We start from the raw sequence: 16,473 nt of genomic DNA on the forward strand, positions 1-16,473 counted from the left end.
GGGCTTATCTAAAATAAATTCAGAGTTTCATAAATTGGGACCCCTCTGAAATCTGAAATCTCTTGAGAGAAGAGAGAGGTGTGTAAATTATCCCATAAATGACAGAGGAAAGTGTATCTTGAAAAGAGGGAAGAAACTTGTGATTTCTTTAGTTAAAAGTCAGGAAGGAGCGGCCAGGTGCTGTGAACAGTCATTACTGCAAGGCTTCTCTCTTGTTACTGTCCTGGTTTTTCCTCAGGAGCGTGAATCCAAAACTGCTCTGGAGTTCTGTTCTATTGACTGAATTTTTTTTTTTAAAGATTTCTTTTATAATGTATGTTGGGGAGGGGGTGTTTTATGTTTGAGGCAATCAGTAAAATACCAGGGACCTCAATGAGAATTTTGAGGCCCATTGAATTTAGGAGAGACGGGGGCTTTAATTAACTTTTTCTTGTAACCAAGATGTATTGGTGTATGAAACTATGTGCAGTTCTGTGTAAGTCGCATTCAGCTGTTTGAACTCTTCAAATTGTCACTGGGTGGTAAATAATAAGGTGAATGGGGTATATCCAAACTGTATCACATTTGACACAGTTTAATAATTATGTGTAAACCTGGCCTGCCCCACTGATATATGATCACTCTAGTAATGAGGCACGGATGTTATTTAATCAGTCATGGAGATGGGCTTGACATTTGAAAGACGTACAGAGAGCTAGTCCTTGACTTCTCATTCTGATTCTAAGAACCAATAGTGTGTTAATGGCTGGGTTTGGAGGAGTTAATGTCCTATTGATAGTAAACTACCTGTCCAGGATATTCCGGAGTCTGCATTTTACCTGAGGTGATTTTTAAAGATAGAACTCATCTTCCATTGACAAAACTAGACACAACTATGGAAGAACTGGAGAGGCTCAACAAAGAAATTGAATCTGTCAAGACTGAGGTTGAAGAAAAGCAAAAGAGGCTCTCCAAGTTTACTTTAACGCTTGAAGAACTACCGCGAAGCCACATTGCCTCGAGTGACACAAATTTGAGGCAAGATTTTCTTGAATATAATAGCCTTCTTCCAAAGGAAAAGTGGAATGAACCATCAAAGAACAAAGAGAGTCAGCCTAGAAAGTATGTGCTGGACCACAAATGTCCAGCAACAGATCTTGAATATGATCCCTTGCTCAATTATTCTGCAGGGCTGCTTGGCACATCGAAAGCCAGGCAGGATGAGAATGATAGACAGCACCTCTGCCACTTGAAAAAATCTGTGGGGGAAAATTGCCACAAGTCCCAGGAGAGCCAAAGACCTTATGTTTCACTAATAAGAATTACGATAAATCTTCAAGAATCTGATGAAGATGACCTTGTAATGGATGTACCTCCAGTCATGCCTATTTCTAAAAAGTCTAAACCTTTGAGAGGTTTCAAATATCAGAATATGGACAAAAGGTTACATATAATGTCCTCAGAGGAGAGAAATCTTCAAATTAGTGGCACAGAAGTGGAAAAACTAGAGAAAACCCAACTAACCACACAAATAGATGATGGTAACAAATTAGAACCACCAAAATGGCTCATGCAAGGCTCACTAGATATTAAAAGTAACGTAAACTTGTATGGTGTTAAAAACCACATTTCTAAGACGGGAAGCTTTGGTGGTGAGAAAAACTATGTCCGTGTTTCAGAAGAAAGCATACCTTGTGCACCTCTCAGTGACAAAGAAATACAGAACAGAATTTGTAATGAGAGTTATCCACGGAGCAAAAAATACGTAAAAACAATTTATGTTGCTCAAAATGAGGAAAATGAATGTTGGTATTCAACCCAGCCCCAAATCTCTTACTCAGATGAGTGTGCAGAAGACAAAGTGCTGAAAAGACAAGACAATAGTCAGGAGTTCACTACTTTTGAAGACAGCAAATTAGTTGAATTTGATTTTTGATAAGGAGCATACTGAAGAGGACACTCCCTCTGATTCAGATGACACTATGAAGGAATGTCTTCGAATTTTCACTGAGTTCACAGAAAGTAAAGCTTGTAGAGAGACTACTAAACAGGTCAGTTTTTTTTTTTAATCCTTTTCCTAAATTTAAAGGAGTTTCCCTTAAATACATACTCTATTCTGAACTCTGTAGGAATATTAATTATATAACATTTATATGATATATATATTCTAATACTTGTGATCAGTAATATATTGGAATGACAAGGGAAAAACCTTGATAATTGGCTGGATATAGTGTTTTGTAGACTTGACAGATTCCAGAGGCCATAGTAGTACAAACAGCAATTTATAGTTGATTTCCCAACTTAGAGAAGTCTTCTATAGTAGTTTATGCATGTCAAGTGATTCAAATTATTTTTTTGTGAATTATTTCTTAATAAGTTGCCCCGTATTTGTAGCTTGAATTCCTGTGGCTTTTCAGGAAAAATGCTAGATTTGCCTTTATTCTGCTGAAATTGGATAATTCTTATCTTTTTCCCACTAGGCTTCAGGAAAGCAAATGGAATTTGAGATGTTGTATTATCAAAACATTTCTGGACCAAAAAAGAGAATTGCACACATTGCCAAGTTTGATGTGAGTTATTTAGTTCCTCCCTTGTGGGGCACATTATTTTATAAAGTGCATGCCTTGTCATTTTGAGCTTTAAGTATGTTCCATTACTTACTGTCTTGTTATCCACCTGGGGGCACAAGTGGACACTCAATAAGTTGATTCCTACTTGTAAGCATTTTCTGCATCCTTCATTTTTTCCCCATTATGTAACATTTTCATTAAAAGCAGATATGTTGTTAATGCATAGCTTTTTAACTATAAATTGCTATGGTTGATCCTCATTATTGCCAGATTCTGTATTTGCGAATTCACCTATTGAAGTTAATTTGTAACCTTAAAATCAAGACTTGTGTTTATGTGGTTTTTTGTCAGCCAGCATAATGGCAAAAAAAAAAAAAAAAAATTTGCCTCACATGCACATTCCCAGCTAAGGTTGAACAAGGTAATACCACCTTCTTGTTTCAGCTGTCCTACTGCTAACATATGTCCTTTTCTCAATCTATTTAGTGCCACGTTCTTTGCATTTTTGCGGTGTTTGTTGGTGATTTTGCTGGTTCAAGTGGCCCCCAAGTATAGGGTTGTCTAGTGTTCCTGAGATCGAGAAGCCTGTGATGTGCCTCACAATGGCGATGAGTTAGATAAGCTCTGTGTAGGCATGAGTTATAGTGCTGTTGACCAGGAGTTCAATGTTCATGAGTCAGCAATATATACTAAGTAAAGAGTCTTTAAACAGAAACACACATAAAACAAGGTTAGGTTATTGACTGGAATGGGACAGGAGACTCTCTTGAACCTAACTCTATGTTTGCCCTGGGAGCCATGGTTTAGTATTTCCCGATTCGTTGTTTGTGGGACTCCGTAGAACAGCAAGTGCTGTGAATAAGGGGAACGAACTGTAGATTTTCAAAGTCCTTTAAACCTCTTGTAACATTGTATGTGCTGAAGTTCTTTGACATTCCATGTAAGGAAGTTAAGGAGGCAGTGCTGTGAGAAGTATTCCTTTATCACTTTTCGGTTAAAAAGTGCCATTTAACCAACCCTATTTCTCAGCTCTATTCTCTGTATTACTGTATTCTCTGTATTACTTGGACTTCTGCTTGGCATAAATAGAGTTTGTGCTTCCAAGTCCCAAATAAGAACCTGGATTCTGGTTCTTTGCAGAATAGTTAGATGTCCTTGTGCAAGTTATTTAATTTCTCTGAGCTTCATTTTCTTTATCTGTGGAATGGAGATACGGAGTATGGAGTCAGATATATAGGTACCTACTTAAGTAGTTTCTTTCCCCTTCTCTTAGGAAAAAATTTTTGGAAGCTAATATTTTTACTTTTCCCCCTTAAAATTTTTTTTCCTGCTTAAATTCTCAGAAATGGAAATAACAGGACAAAGGAAGATAGAGTTTTAACATTTTAAAAGTATGTTGCCATATTACCTTCCAGAAGAGTTGTAACGAGGTACAGTCCTATAGGGGTTTCAGGGTTCCTGTTCTACAAATCACCAAAAATGGGTGTTATTTAAAAAAAAAAAAACTGTCAGTCTGGGTGAAATTTTATTTCCTTGTTTTGTATGACATTTCTTTTGTTACCAATCAAGCTGAACATCCTTTCTGGCGTTGTTTTCTCTCGTACTGGATGTTGCTGTAGAAAAGTCTGAGGCTAGCCTGCTGTTTCTCCCCTTATGCGTCACTGATACTTTTGCCTGGTGACCTAAAGAACTCCTTCCTTCAATTCCAGGACCTTTGGTAGGATAGGTCTTCCTCTTCGCTGTTTTATTCACATTTTTGCCTGCATACAAAGTTAAGTGTCATTTTCATAGGAGAATTAATGTGTTCTCTTATTTCAAGAAAATTTTCTTGTATTATATGCTTAAAAGGTTCAATTTTCTTCTCAGTTTATTTCTGGGAATACTCCATTTACATGTGTGTTGTATTACATGGGGTATTATAAATGTAGTCCATTTCAAAAGCCTTTGTGCAGAAAGGGAAAGTGAAATGATGAGTCTTCTCAAATTTTAAAATCATTTCTCTGTGTTTTCTGTTGATGCTTTCTAGGTTCCAACCAGTAAAGAGATCATTAGCCCATTGAGGGAGACCGTTCCCCCACTAATTAGTCACCCTGCAATCCTTCGGGCCCAACAAGAGGCAGTGCAGATAATGGCTGACATAAAGAGTGGGCAGGCTTTTCTTGCTGCCCCTTCAGAACAGAAGAAAATGATATTTGTGTGTCCGATCTCTCAGACCCATAGGAAAGCCTCAGAAGGTATGAGAAAAATCAGTTAAATGGAATTTTACCTTATTTTTTTTTTAAAAAAGATTTTATTTATTTGACAGAGAGAGACACAGCAAGAGAGGGAATACAAACAATGGGAGTGGGAGAGGGAGAAGCAGGCTTCCCACTGAGCAGGGAGCCCGATGTGGGGCTCCATCCCAGGACCTAGAATCATGACCTGAGCTGAAGGCAGATCCTTAACGACTGAGCCACCCAGGCGCCCCGGAATTTTACCTTATTTTAAAAAACCTTTCCTATGAAGTCCACATATTACCGATTATAGTTGAGTCGCTGACACGGAACTTTATGTGAAATAATATGATTAGCATGATAATTAAATTGTTTATGCTATTTATCCCTGAGTGCTAAGTCATAGAGGTAATATTTTGCAAGCATGTCTATGTGGAGTGAATAGCTTTATAAATTGTCTAAATTTGTTCTAGATTCTATTGGGATTATCTATTGGGATTTTTTTTGTGTTTACATTTTGTTTCAAGAAAAGAATAGTCTGTAAAGGAAGTATTATGAAACCTTGAATTGATCATTAAAATAAACTCTAATCATCTGAGGCTAATGCCATTAAAACTTACCTTTTTTTTTCCTTGTTCATTAAAACTTCTTAGAAAATTCACTTACATCAAATAGCCTTCATCTGGATGTGGTTCTATCAAGGGAAAAGCCAACTGCAAAGCCAAGCAGATCACACATTCCTATGAAAAATATTGCTACTTTTCCTATAAAGGTATTATAAACTAAGTCTGAAGACCAGAATTTTATTTCTAATAACCAGCTTTCCTGTATATACATAGAGCCCCTAGGAGAGTGCTTCTATTATTTTTTTCTGGAGATCCCTTCTTCAGATAAATGCCAGACCCCAGAGAGAAGTTTCAGCTTCCAGTTATTTTCATTTTATGATGGGATTTGTGTCTGCATGTCACATTCAGCTATTTTGTTGATCCTGTTCTTAGAAATATTAGGCATATTTTTAGATGTAAAACCTCTGTGGCTTGGATGAATTTAAGACTCCTACAGTTTTTTCAAAGGAAAGTTTCACATTGGAATATACCTTTCAAGAAACATCCAGTGAGGGGTGTCCATGTGTATGTATATGAAGGGGTTGGGGAAGCAGGCAGACCTTCAGTAAATAATGCTATCAGTGATACGGTAGTATAACCTTCCCTCTTTAGTTATTTTTCTCCTATTTGTGGAAATTACTTTTTTTTTCTGTTTACTAAGTATTCTTCAGCAGAAAACTACCTGTCAGTTTTAAGGCTTTCTCCCTCCAGAGAAACATCAACAACTCCAGAGAAGTGTAACATTGGCTTCCCCCTTCCCAAAGTCAGGCAGATTAACTGATTTTAGAGCTCTCATTGTCTTTATAAGTTCTTCAAAAGGCATGCTAAAATTTTTGATAGCTGGCATCATGTTAATATTGAGTAGGCACAAATCCTTCATAAATTTTATTTAAGTCTGAGCATTTTTCTTTGTGAAATGGTAACTGACATTGGGGCCTGTATTGGTTTTAAGAATGGGTAAGTGACAAACATTCCTATTTGCTGAGTGGAGGACCACATCAGAGCTCGAAGATTCCAGGTGTGGGGAGTCGAGAGAGGAATTGAGTGCTCAGGTCAGCTACAGTGGGGTACACACAGGGTGCAGCCCTGACTCCACAGTCTCATGGCAGACTTTTGTGAGTGCAGGCCATTTTATGCCTTGTATCATTCTATTTTTAATGAATTTGAAACTTGAAATTATTTTTTAATCTAACTACTATAGAACTTACCTAAGAGAGTTTTACTTCTTTCATACATATAGTAAGAATGTTAAACAAAATACATGTTTTTCTTTTCTCCCACCAACAATTCTGTATTTAACAAGATGCCGAAATACAAGGCGGCTCATCGGAAGCGGGCTTTGGTCACACCAGAAGCCTCTTCCAAAGTCCCTGAGGAAGTAAGACAACGCTATGTCAGCCTCTTTGTTGAGAAGTATTTGCGAGTTTATAAAACAGAGGATGAGGCTCTTAAGAAGGTCAGTACTGAATAGTAAAGTATGTCTGAAGATACACATACTTTGTGACTATTACACTGAATAAAAAAACTCACGGGGCACAATTAGCAAACAACTTCATTAATTTTCTTTTCACTTCTTTTTCAAAACCAGGCTGTGGGACCAGTTCCTGGAGGACTTTACTGGTCTTCTTTTTTTTAAGATTTTATTTATTTATTTGAGAGAGAATGAGAGATAGAGAGCACGAGAGGGAAGAGGGTCAGAGGGAGAAGCAGACTCCTTGCTGAGCAGGGAGCCCAATGTGGGACTCGATCCCAGGACTCCAGGATCATGACCCAAGCCAAAGGCAGTCGCTTAACCAACTGAGCCACCCAGGCGCCCCTTTTTTTAAGTTGTGAAGAGTATCCTGGTGACTCTAGTGATAAAAACTGGCCTAGTCCCATACTTTTCTTATCAAGGCCAATAGTATATTAATCTGAGTAGTGTCTCCCCTCCTTTATATAGGGCATATACTGTTGAGTGAACCACAGTCCCCACTACTCCCTATTATATACATCTATTTACTCCTATTTAAGGGCCAGGCCTGGTCTCTTGGAGGCATTTGTGTTTGCAAATCCTACTCAAAACCTTTTTTCCAAAATGAAACCTTTCAAATCAGTAGCAAGAACTATAGTTCCTGTCCCCATGTGCATCTTCAAAAACCAGTGTGGACTGTGTGAGTAATAAGGAGTCAGGGAACTATGGCTCACTACACAGAATGAGTGCAGTCTGAAGGGGAGAGACACTACTTAGCTCCATCTGATTATTGCAGTTTGGCAATTCAAGCCCAATATTTATGGAATTCTAATCTTTCAAGCACTGTTCTGTTAAAATTTCTTTTAAATACTATTAGACAAACACATGTCTGAGCACTAGAATTGGACTTGGTGCCATCAGGCTTCTGATTGAGGCTAATTCCCATTGCTCTGGGAGGTTGTATTTTGAATTTTTTTTAAAGATTGAGAGAGAGAGAGAGAGCATGAGCGGGGGAATGGAGAGGGGCAGAGGCAGAGGGAGAAATAGACTCCCTGCTGAGCAGGGAGCCTGACGCAGGGCTCAATACAATGACCCTGAGATCATGACCTGACCAAAGGCAGTTGCCTAACTGACTGAGCCACCCAGGTGCCCCAGCTCTAGGAGGTTATAAAATGAACCATGAGTGAATGCAACAAGAGCCCGATTTCACATCACTTAGGAGGAAGACCTTTATAACTGATCGGCTGCCCATAAAATTGCTGCTTCACAAAGCAGGGAGCTGCCAGGTGCTAGAGACATTTGGGATGTAAGTGAAGTTGTCATCTTAACAGGCTCTTGTATTAAGAGTGAGGAAGAACTCAAGAATTCTTTTTATTAGCAGCTCTGTTGAGATATAATTCACATACCCTATTAATTCACCCAATTAATGTGCACATTCCGGTGACTTTTAATATACTTGTCAAGTCAGGCACTTGTACAACCACTACAAGCAATTTTAAAACATTTCCATCACCCCAGAAAGATCCCCTGTGCCATTTAGCTGTCACTTCCCCAGCCCTCCATATCTCCTAGCTCTAGGCAGCCACTCATTTACTTTGTCTATAATTTGCTATTCTGAACATTTCTAGAGGAAGGAGTCATATAATATGGGGTTCTGTTGTGACCAGCTTAATTTTTTCACTTAGCATATTGTTTTCAAGGGTCATCCGTTTTGTAGCATGTTATCATTACTTAATTTCTTCTTGCTGAATAATACTGTTTTATGTATATACCTATCCATCCATCAGTAGATGGACATTTGGGTTATTTCCTCTTATTGGCTATTAATAATGAACATTTGTATGTAAATGGACATTATAAGATTTTGCATGGACAAATGACTACATTTCTCTTGATAGATCTAGGAGTGGAATTATTGAGTCATATGTCAATTCCATATTTAACTTCTAGAGGAACTGCCAAGCTGTTTTCTAGAGTGCTGCAGTGTTGTATATGCCCATCAGCAATGTGAAGGATTCCAGTTTCTCCACATCCTCACCAGTGCTTGTTATTATCTGTCTTTTTGTGTAGCCTGATTTTAGTGGGCATGAAATGGTATCTGATTGTGATTTCGATTTGCATTTCCCTAATGACTAATGATATTGAACATATTTTCATGTGCTTATTGGCCATTTAGATATCTTCTTGGATATGTCTGTTGAGCTCCTTTGCACATATTTTGAATTATTTGTCTTTTTATTGAGTTTTAAGAGATCTTTATATATTCTGGATGCAAGTCTCTTAGATACACCATTTGGAAATATTTTTTCTTTGCATTGGATTCTCAATTTTTGATGGTATTATTTGCAGTAAAAAAGTTCTTTATATTGATGTATTCCAATTCATTTGTTTTTCTTTGTTCCTTGTGCTTTTGGTATCCTATCTAAGAAACCAAAATCACAAAAATTTATTCCTATTTTTTTCTCAGAGTTTTACAGTTTTAGTTATTACATTTAGGTATATGATCCATTTTTTAGATGATTTTTGCAACAGATATTCAGTTGTCATAGCACATAGTTGAAAAGACTATTCTTCCCCCCTTTATCTTCTTGTCATCTTTGTCTTTTGACAAAGTTGATCATAAATATTAAATATAAATGGCCATAAATTCTGGACTCAGATTCTATTCCATTGGTCTTATTTCTACCCTGTGCCGGTACCACACAATCTTCATTACTGTAGTTTTGTAGTAAGTATTGAAGTTGGAACCATGACGCCTCCAAATTTGTTAAATTTTTCAAACTGTTTTGGTCCCTGACATTTACGTATAGCTTTTAGGTTCAGCTTATATATTTTCTATAAAAATACTGAGTTACAGTTTTGATTGCCTTGAATCTGCAGATCAGTTTGTGAAGGATTGCCATTTAACAATATTAAGTCTTGTGAACCATGAACATGGAATGTCTTCCCATTTAGGTCTTTTAATTCCTTCCAACAGTGTTTCATAGTTTTCAGACAAGTCTTGAACTTTTTTGTTAAATTTATTCTTAGGTGTTACAGTCTTTTTAGTACTATTGTAAATGGAATTATTTTTATAATTTTATTTTCAGATTGTTCATAGCTGGCATATAAAAATAACAATTGATAATTTTTATCTTGTATCTTGAAAGTTTGCAGTACCTGTTTATTGTATTATTTTTTAGTGAATTCCTTGGGATTTTCTTTATACAAGATCATATCATCTGCAAATAGAGACAGTCTTCTTCCTTTCCTATCTGGATACATTTTATTTCATTTTCTTACCTAATTTCCCTAGCACATATTTCCAGTAGAATATTGAGGAGAGGTGGTAAGAGGGGGCATCCTTGTCTTGTTCCTTTTCCGTAAAGGGAAAGCTTTCAGTCTTTGTCCATTAAGTACAGTAGTAACTGTGGGATGTTTTATTTTTACATGTCCTTTATCAGGTTGAGAAAGTTCCCTTCTATTCCTAGGTTAAGTGTCTTATCATGTTGAGTTTTGTTTTTTTTTTTTTAAGATTTTATTTATTTATTTGAGAGAGAGAGAATGAGAGATAGAGAGCACGAGAGGGAAGAGGGTCAGAGGGAGAAGCAGACTCCCCGCTGAGCAGGGAGCCCGATGTGGGACTCGATCCCGGGACTCCAGGATCATGACCTGAGCCGAAGGCAGTTGCTCAACCAACTGAGCCACCCAGGCGCCCCCATGTTGAGTTTTCTTAAATACATTTTTCTTATCTCTTGAGATGTCATATGGTTTTTGTCCTGTATTCGATTAATGTAGTATATTATATTGTTGTGGGTTGGTTTTTGGTTTTGGTTTTGGGTGTGTGTGTGTGTGTGTGTGTGTGTGTGTGTGTGTGTGTGTGTGTATGTTGTTTTTATCTTAAACTAATGCATTTCTTGGATAAACCCCCTTGGTCATGGTGTATAATCCTTTTTTATGTTGCTGGATTCAGTGTGCTAGAATTTTATTGAGGATTTTCATGTCAGTATTAATCAGATCTAACAGACACCAGTCTGTAATTTTCTTTTTAAAATATTACTGTTGTTTTTATTGTGATAAAATATACGTGACGTAAGATTTCCCATTTTAACCATTTTAGGTGCACAATTCAGTGGTGTTAGGTACATTCACAGTGTTGTTTAACCATCATCACTATTTCCAGAGTTTTTTCTTTATCCCAAACATAAACTCTGTATCTATTAAAGAATAACTTGTCATTCTCTGCCCCCAGCTCCAGGTAACTTCTGTTTTACTTTCTGTCTCTGTGAATTTGCTTACTCCAGGTACCTCATCTAAGTGGACTCATGCAGTATTTGTCCTTTTGTGTCTGGCTTTGTTGGCTTAGTATAATGTTTTCAAAGTTGACTCATGTTGTAGCACATATCAGAATTTCATTCTTTTTGAAAGCTGAATAATATTTTATTACATGTGATACCACATTTTTTTCCTCTATTGATGGACATTATAGTTTTCTTTGTGGTAACTTTCTTTTTTTGGGTCTCAGGGTTATAATGGCCTCATAGAATGAGATGGAAAGTGTTCCCTCTTTTATGTTTTGGAAGATTTTATGAATGGTTGCTATTAATTCCTTCTTAAAAAATTCTTTAAATATTTGGGAGAATTCATCAGTGAGGTCTGGGCTTGTAGGAATTTCTTTTTAATAATTCATCTCTTGGTGTATACTTGAGTCAATTTCAGGAGGTTTTATTTTTTCTAGAATTTCCCATTTCATCTAAATTTTCTAATATGTTGGTATATAGTTGTTCATAGTATTATAATTCTTTTTATTTTTGTAAGTTCTGTACTGATGCCTCCTCTCTCATTATTGATTTTAGTAATCTGAGCTTTCTTTCTTTTTTTTCTTGGTCAGCCTAGCCAAAGTTTTGTCAATTTTGTTGATCTTTTCAAAGAATCAACTTTTGGTTTTGTTAGTTCTCTCTCTTTTGGGAAATTCTTTATTTCATTTATTTCCACTCTTTATTATTTCCTTCCTACTACTTTCTTTGGGTTTGGTTTGCTATTAAAATTGTAGTTTAAGATGGAAGGCAAGGTTATTTATTTGAGATCTTTTTAGTAAAGCCATTTGCAATAGTAATTGTTCTCTAATCACTGCTTTAGCTGTATCCCAAAAGGTTTGCTATGTTGTGTTTCCATTTATATGCATCTCAGTTTTTAACTCTACATTGTGATTTCTTCTTTGCCCTGTCATATAATTTAATTACCATATATTTGTGAATTTCCCAACTTTCCTATTGTTGGCTTGTAATATAATACCATTGTGGTCAGAGAACACACTTTGTATGATTTAAATCCTTTTAAATTTATTGAGGATTTTTTTATGCCCAACACAAGATCAGTTCTGGAAAATGTTCCATGTGTGCTTGAGAAGAATATATATTCTGTTGTTGCATGGAGTGTTCTATAGATGTCCACTAGGGGTAGTTGATTCATAGTGTTGTTGAAATATTCTATTTTCTTCACCATCTGACTTGTTTCCATTATTGAAATAGAGTATTGAAGTGTCTCTCTCTCTTTTTTTTTTTTCCTTGACACTGGCTGAAAAAGAACTTTTTATTTTATGTACAGATAATTCAACAGTGTGCACTTAACCCAGTTTGGTGGCCAGTTCTTTAGCCTTTGCCTTTTCCAACTTGGCATTGTGAGCCACCAACTTTGGACCCACAATGTTGCCTCCCCAGAGTGGTAGATCTCATCATATTTGTCACTGTAATTTGTTCTGATGGCTTCCACCAGCTTAGCTAGAGCTCCTTTGTCTTCCAAGTTAACCTATGTGAAGGCAACAATGGTTCAGGTCTTCCTGTGGACCAGATGCCCCAGCCTGGCCTTGCCCTTGTTAGTGCAGTAGAGAATCCCCATCTTACAACACAGGACAGTCAGGAAGACACCCAGCTCAACTGGACCCACATCATGTGGGATCACTACGAGCTGATCCTTCTTGTCTTCTACCAACGTGGGGACAGTATTAACTCCAGCTGGAAGGATAGGAGGCCTCTTAGTGGGGACATTCCCTTTGCTGGAAGCATTCTTCTCAGCCTGGGCCAACAATTTCTGCTGCTTCTCTTGCTTTGTCTCTGGTCTGTGGGCCAGCTTAAGCAGTTGAGTAGCTGTTTGGTGGTCCAAGGCCTGCGTGAACTGATTAATCGCAGGAGACACTTTTAAACATTTATACAGAGTAGCCCTTTGCCACTGCAGCTGAATGTAGTAGGGCCACTTGACAAGTCGGTGAGGTCCCTTTTGGGCTGGATCTCCTGTCTGATGCCAGAGTTCTTGGGCCTTTTCTCAAACAGGCACTGACCACCATCTTGGCCTCCTGCTTCTTCACAATAGCAGGGGCCAGGGCCGCCTTCTTCCCTTTTGGCATCTTGGGTGGCTGGAGGAGAGAGAAACTTGAGATCTCCATTCTTAATGTTGAATTGTTATTTCTCACTTGAGTTCTGTCCACTTTTGCTTTCTGTATTTTGGTGCTCTGTTATTAGAGGCATATTTGTTTATAATTACTATGTCTCCCTGATGGAATGACTCTCTTGTCTCTAGTAACAGCTTTTATTTAAAAATTATTTTGTCTCAAGATACCTGGGAATAAACCTAACTAAAGAGGTTAAATATCTGTATGCCAAAAACTATAGAACACTTATAAAAGAAATTGAAGAGGACACAAAAAAATGGAAAAGCATTCCATGCTCATGGATTGGAGGAACAAACATTGTTAAAATGTCTATAGTACCCAAAGCAATCTACGCATATAATGCAATCCCTATCAAAATACAACAGCATTTTTCACAGAGCTAGAACAAGGAATCCTAAAATGTGTATGGAACCAGAAAAAAAACCTTGAATAGCCAAAGCAATTCTGAAAAAGAAAAACAACACTGGAGGCATCACGATTCTGGATTTCAAGCTACATTACAGTAGTGATCAAGACAGTATGGTACTGGCACAAAAACAGATACATAGATCAGTGGAACAGAATAAAGAACCCAGAAACGGACCCATAACTGTATGGTTAACTAATCTTCAACAAAGCAGGAAAGAATATCCAATGGCAGAAAGATATTTTCTTAAACAAGCAGTTTTGGGAAAACTGGACAGCAACATGCAGAAGAATGAAACTGGACCACTTTTTTATACCATACACAAAAGTAAATTCAAAACAAATGAAAGACCCAAATGCAAGACAGGAAACCATCAAAGTCCTGGAGGAGAACACAGGCAGAAACTCTTTTGACCTTGACTGTAGCAACTTTTTACTAGATATGTCTCCTCAGGCAAGGGAAACAAAAGCAAAAAATGAACTATTGGGACTTCATCAAGATAAAAAGGTTTTGCACAGCAAAGGAAACAATCCGCAAAACTAAAAGAGCTCAGCCTACAGAATGGGCTGAGAAGATACTTGCAAATGACCTATCTGATAAAGGGTTGGTATCCAAAGTATGTAAAGAACTTATCAAACTCAACACCCCAAAAAACAAGTAATCCAGTTAAGAAATGGGCTGAAGACATGAATAGACACTTTCCAAAGAGACACCCAGATGGCCAACAGACACATGAAAAGATGTTCAACATCACTCATCATCAGGGAAATACAAATCAAAACCATGATGAGATACTACCTCACATCTGTCAGAATGGCTAAAATTAACAACACAAGAAACAACAGGTGTTGGTGAGGATGCAGAGACAGGGAAACCCTCTTGCACTGTTGTGGGAATGCAAACTGGTGCAGCCACTCTGGAGAATAGTATGGAGGTTCCTCAAAAAGTTTAAAATAGAACTACCGTACCATCCAGAAATTGAACTACTAGGTATTTACCCAAAGAATACAAAAATACAGATTCAAAGGAGTACATGCACTCTGATGTTTATAGTAGCATTATCAACAATAACCAAACTATGGAGAGAGCCCAAAAGTCCATCAGCTGATGTATGGATAGAGATGTGATATATATACACAATGGGATATTACTCAGCCATCAAAAAAAAAAATGAAATCTTGCCATTTGCCATGATGTGAGTGGAGCTAGAATATATTAGGCTAAGTAAAATAAGTCAGTCAGAGAAAGACAAATACCATATTATCTTACTCATGTGGAATTTAAGAAAACAGATGAACATATGGGAAGGGGGAAAAGAAAAAAGGAGAGAGGGAAACAAACTATAAAAGACTTAATGATAGAGAACAAACTGAGGGTTGATGGAGGGCAGTGGGTGGAGGATGGGCTAGATGGGTATTAAAGAGGGAGCTTTTTGTGATGAGCAATGGGTGTTGTATGTAAGGGATGAATCATTGAAATCTACTCCAGAAACCAATATTGCACCTTATGTTCACTAACTAAAATTTAAATTAAAAAAAATTTTTTTAATCTACTTTGATATTAGTATAGCCACTCCAAATATCTTTTACTACTTATAAAGTACTTCTTTTTTCTTTTACTTCCAACCAGTTTGTTCTTTGAATCTAAAGAGTCTATCTTGGGGTGCCTGGATGGCTCAGTTGGTAAAGCATGAAACTCTTGATCTCAGGGTCATGAGTTCGAGCCCCTTGTTGGGTGTAGAGTTTACTTAAAAAAAAAAAAAATCTAAAGTGTCTATCTTATAGACAGTATTCAGTTAAGTATATTTTTCCCAATTCTTCTAGTCTCTGTCTTTTAATTAGAGTATTTAATCAATTTACATTTAATAACTAATGGCCAGCAAGAGGATTTACATAATCTGTTTTGCTATTTGTTTTCTGTATGTCTTGTGTCTTCTTATTTTCTCTATAATTAATGCTTTGTTTTGTGTTAAGTAGACCAGTGTACCATTTAAATGTCCATGTCATTTCTTTGGCTATGTATTTTTAGTTACTGTCTTAGTTTTTGCCCTGAGGATTACAGTTACCATCTTAATTTATAACAATCTAGTTCAGATTAAAACTACCTTCATTTCAATAATATACAAAAATTCCCAGTGTGTTTCCTACCCCCTCCTTTATACCATTATTACCATACAGTTTGCAACATTATATATTATAAGCTTATTGACACAATTTTATAATTATTGCTCTATTCTATTGTTAAAGTAGAAAAGGATTATAAACACATTTATTCTTTTATATTTTCCTATAAAGTTATATTTGCCAATATTCTTTACTTCTCATGTGGATTTAAATAACCATCTAGTGTACCTGTTGAGCCCTGACAGTGAATTGTTCATATCAATTTTTACACTTTTTAACTACAGAACTTCTAATTTTTTTTTATTTTTTAAATTTCTCTTTATTCCTGTTCTCTGTGTGGTTAGACACCATTTTCTTTCATTCTTTAAACATGGTTTCCTTCATTTTTAAAACGTATTTACAAAGTCTGCCTATTACCTACTAAGTCCAAAATCTGGACTTCTTCAGTGACATTTTCTCTTGTCTTTTTTTTTTTTTTTCCTATATGAGGTATACTTTTTTGTTTCTTTACATGACTCATAATTTTTTTGTTGAAAACTGTATGGTTAAATAGTACATTGTGATAACCCTGGTGTCAGATATATTTTGTTGTTGCTAGATTTTTGTGTTTTCCTTGTTGCTACCTACTTATTTAGTGACTTTACTGGACTAATTCTTTTTTATTTATTTATTTATTTATTTATTTATTTATTTATTT

The 16,473-nt window shown here is 36.6% G+C and overlaps 1 protein-coding gene, 1 long non-coding RNA gene and 1 pseudogene across 2 annotated transcripts in view; 1 reads left to right on the forward strand and 2 right to left on the reverse strand.

Annotated features, from left to right (window-relative positions):
• The first annotated feature begins 1,691 nt into the window (after window positions 1-1,691).
• The window catches only part of LOC112809613 (RNA exonuclease 1 homolog), a 42,246-nt gene continuing 27,464 nt past the window's right edge, over window positions 1,692-16,473 (forward strand). Inside the window, exons 1-2 of the mRNA XM_073881326.1 lie at window positions 1,692-2,030; window positions 2,463-2,552. Coding sequence (XP_073737427.1) covers window positions 1,962-2,030; window positions 2,463-2,552 — 159 coding nt within the window. The 5' untranslated portion in view covers window positions 1,692-1,961. The remainder of the gene's footprint in view (window positions 2,031-2,462; window positions 2,553-16,473) is intronic.
• The window catches only part of LOC141370691 (uncharacterized), a 12,217-nt gene continuing 1,130 nt past the window's right edge, over window positions 5,387-16,473 (reverse strand). Inside the window, exons 2-3 of the long non-coding RNA XR_012374951.1 lie at window positions 6,579-6,740; window positions 5,387-5,478 (exon numbers count right to left, since the gene is read on the reverse strand). This is a non-coding gene — a long non-coding RNA (uncharacterized lncRNA). The remainder of the gene's footprint in view (window positions 5,479-6,578; window positions 6,741-16,473) is intronic.
• Window positions 12,241-13,202, reverse strand: LOC112809565 (large ribosomal subunit protein eL8 pseudogene; annotated as a pseudogene).

This window comes from Callorhinus ursinus, unplaced genomic scaffold, assembly GCF_003265705.2.
Source record: "Callorhinus ursinus isolate GAN/ISIS: 27379988/994484 unplaced genomic scaffold, GSC_fseal_2.0 scaffold42, whole genome shotgun sequence".
NCBI classification, from domain to species: domain Eukaryota; kingdom Metazoa; phylum Chordata; class Mammalia; order Carnivora; family Otariidae; genus Callorhinus; species Callorhinus ursinus.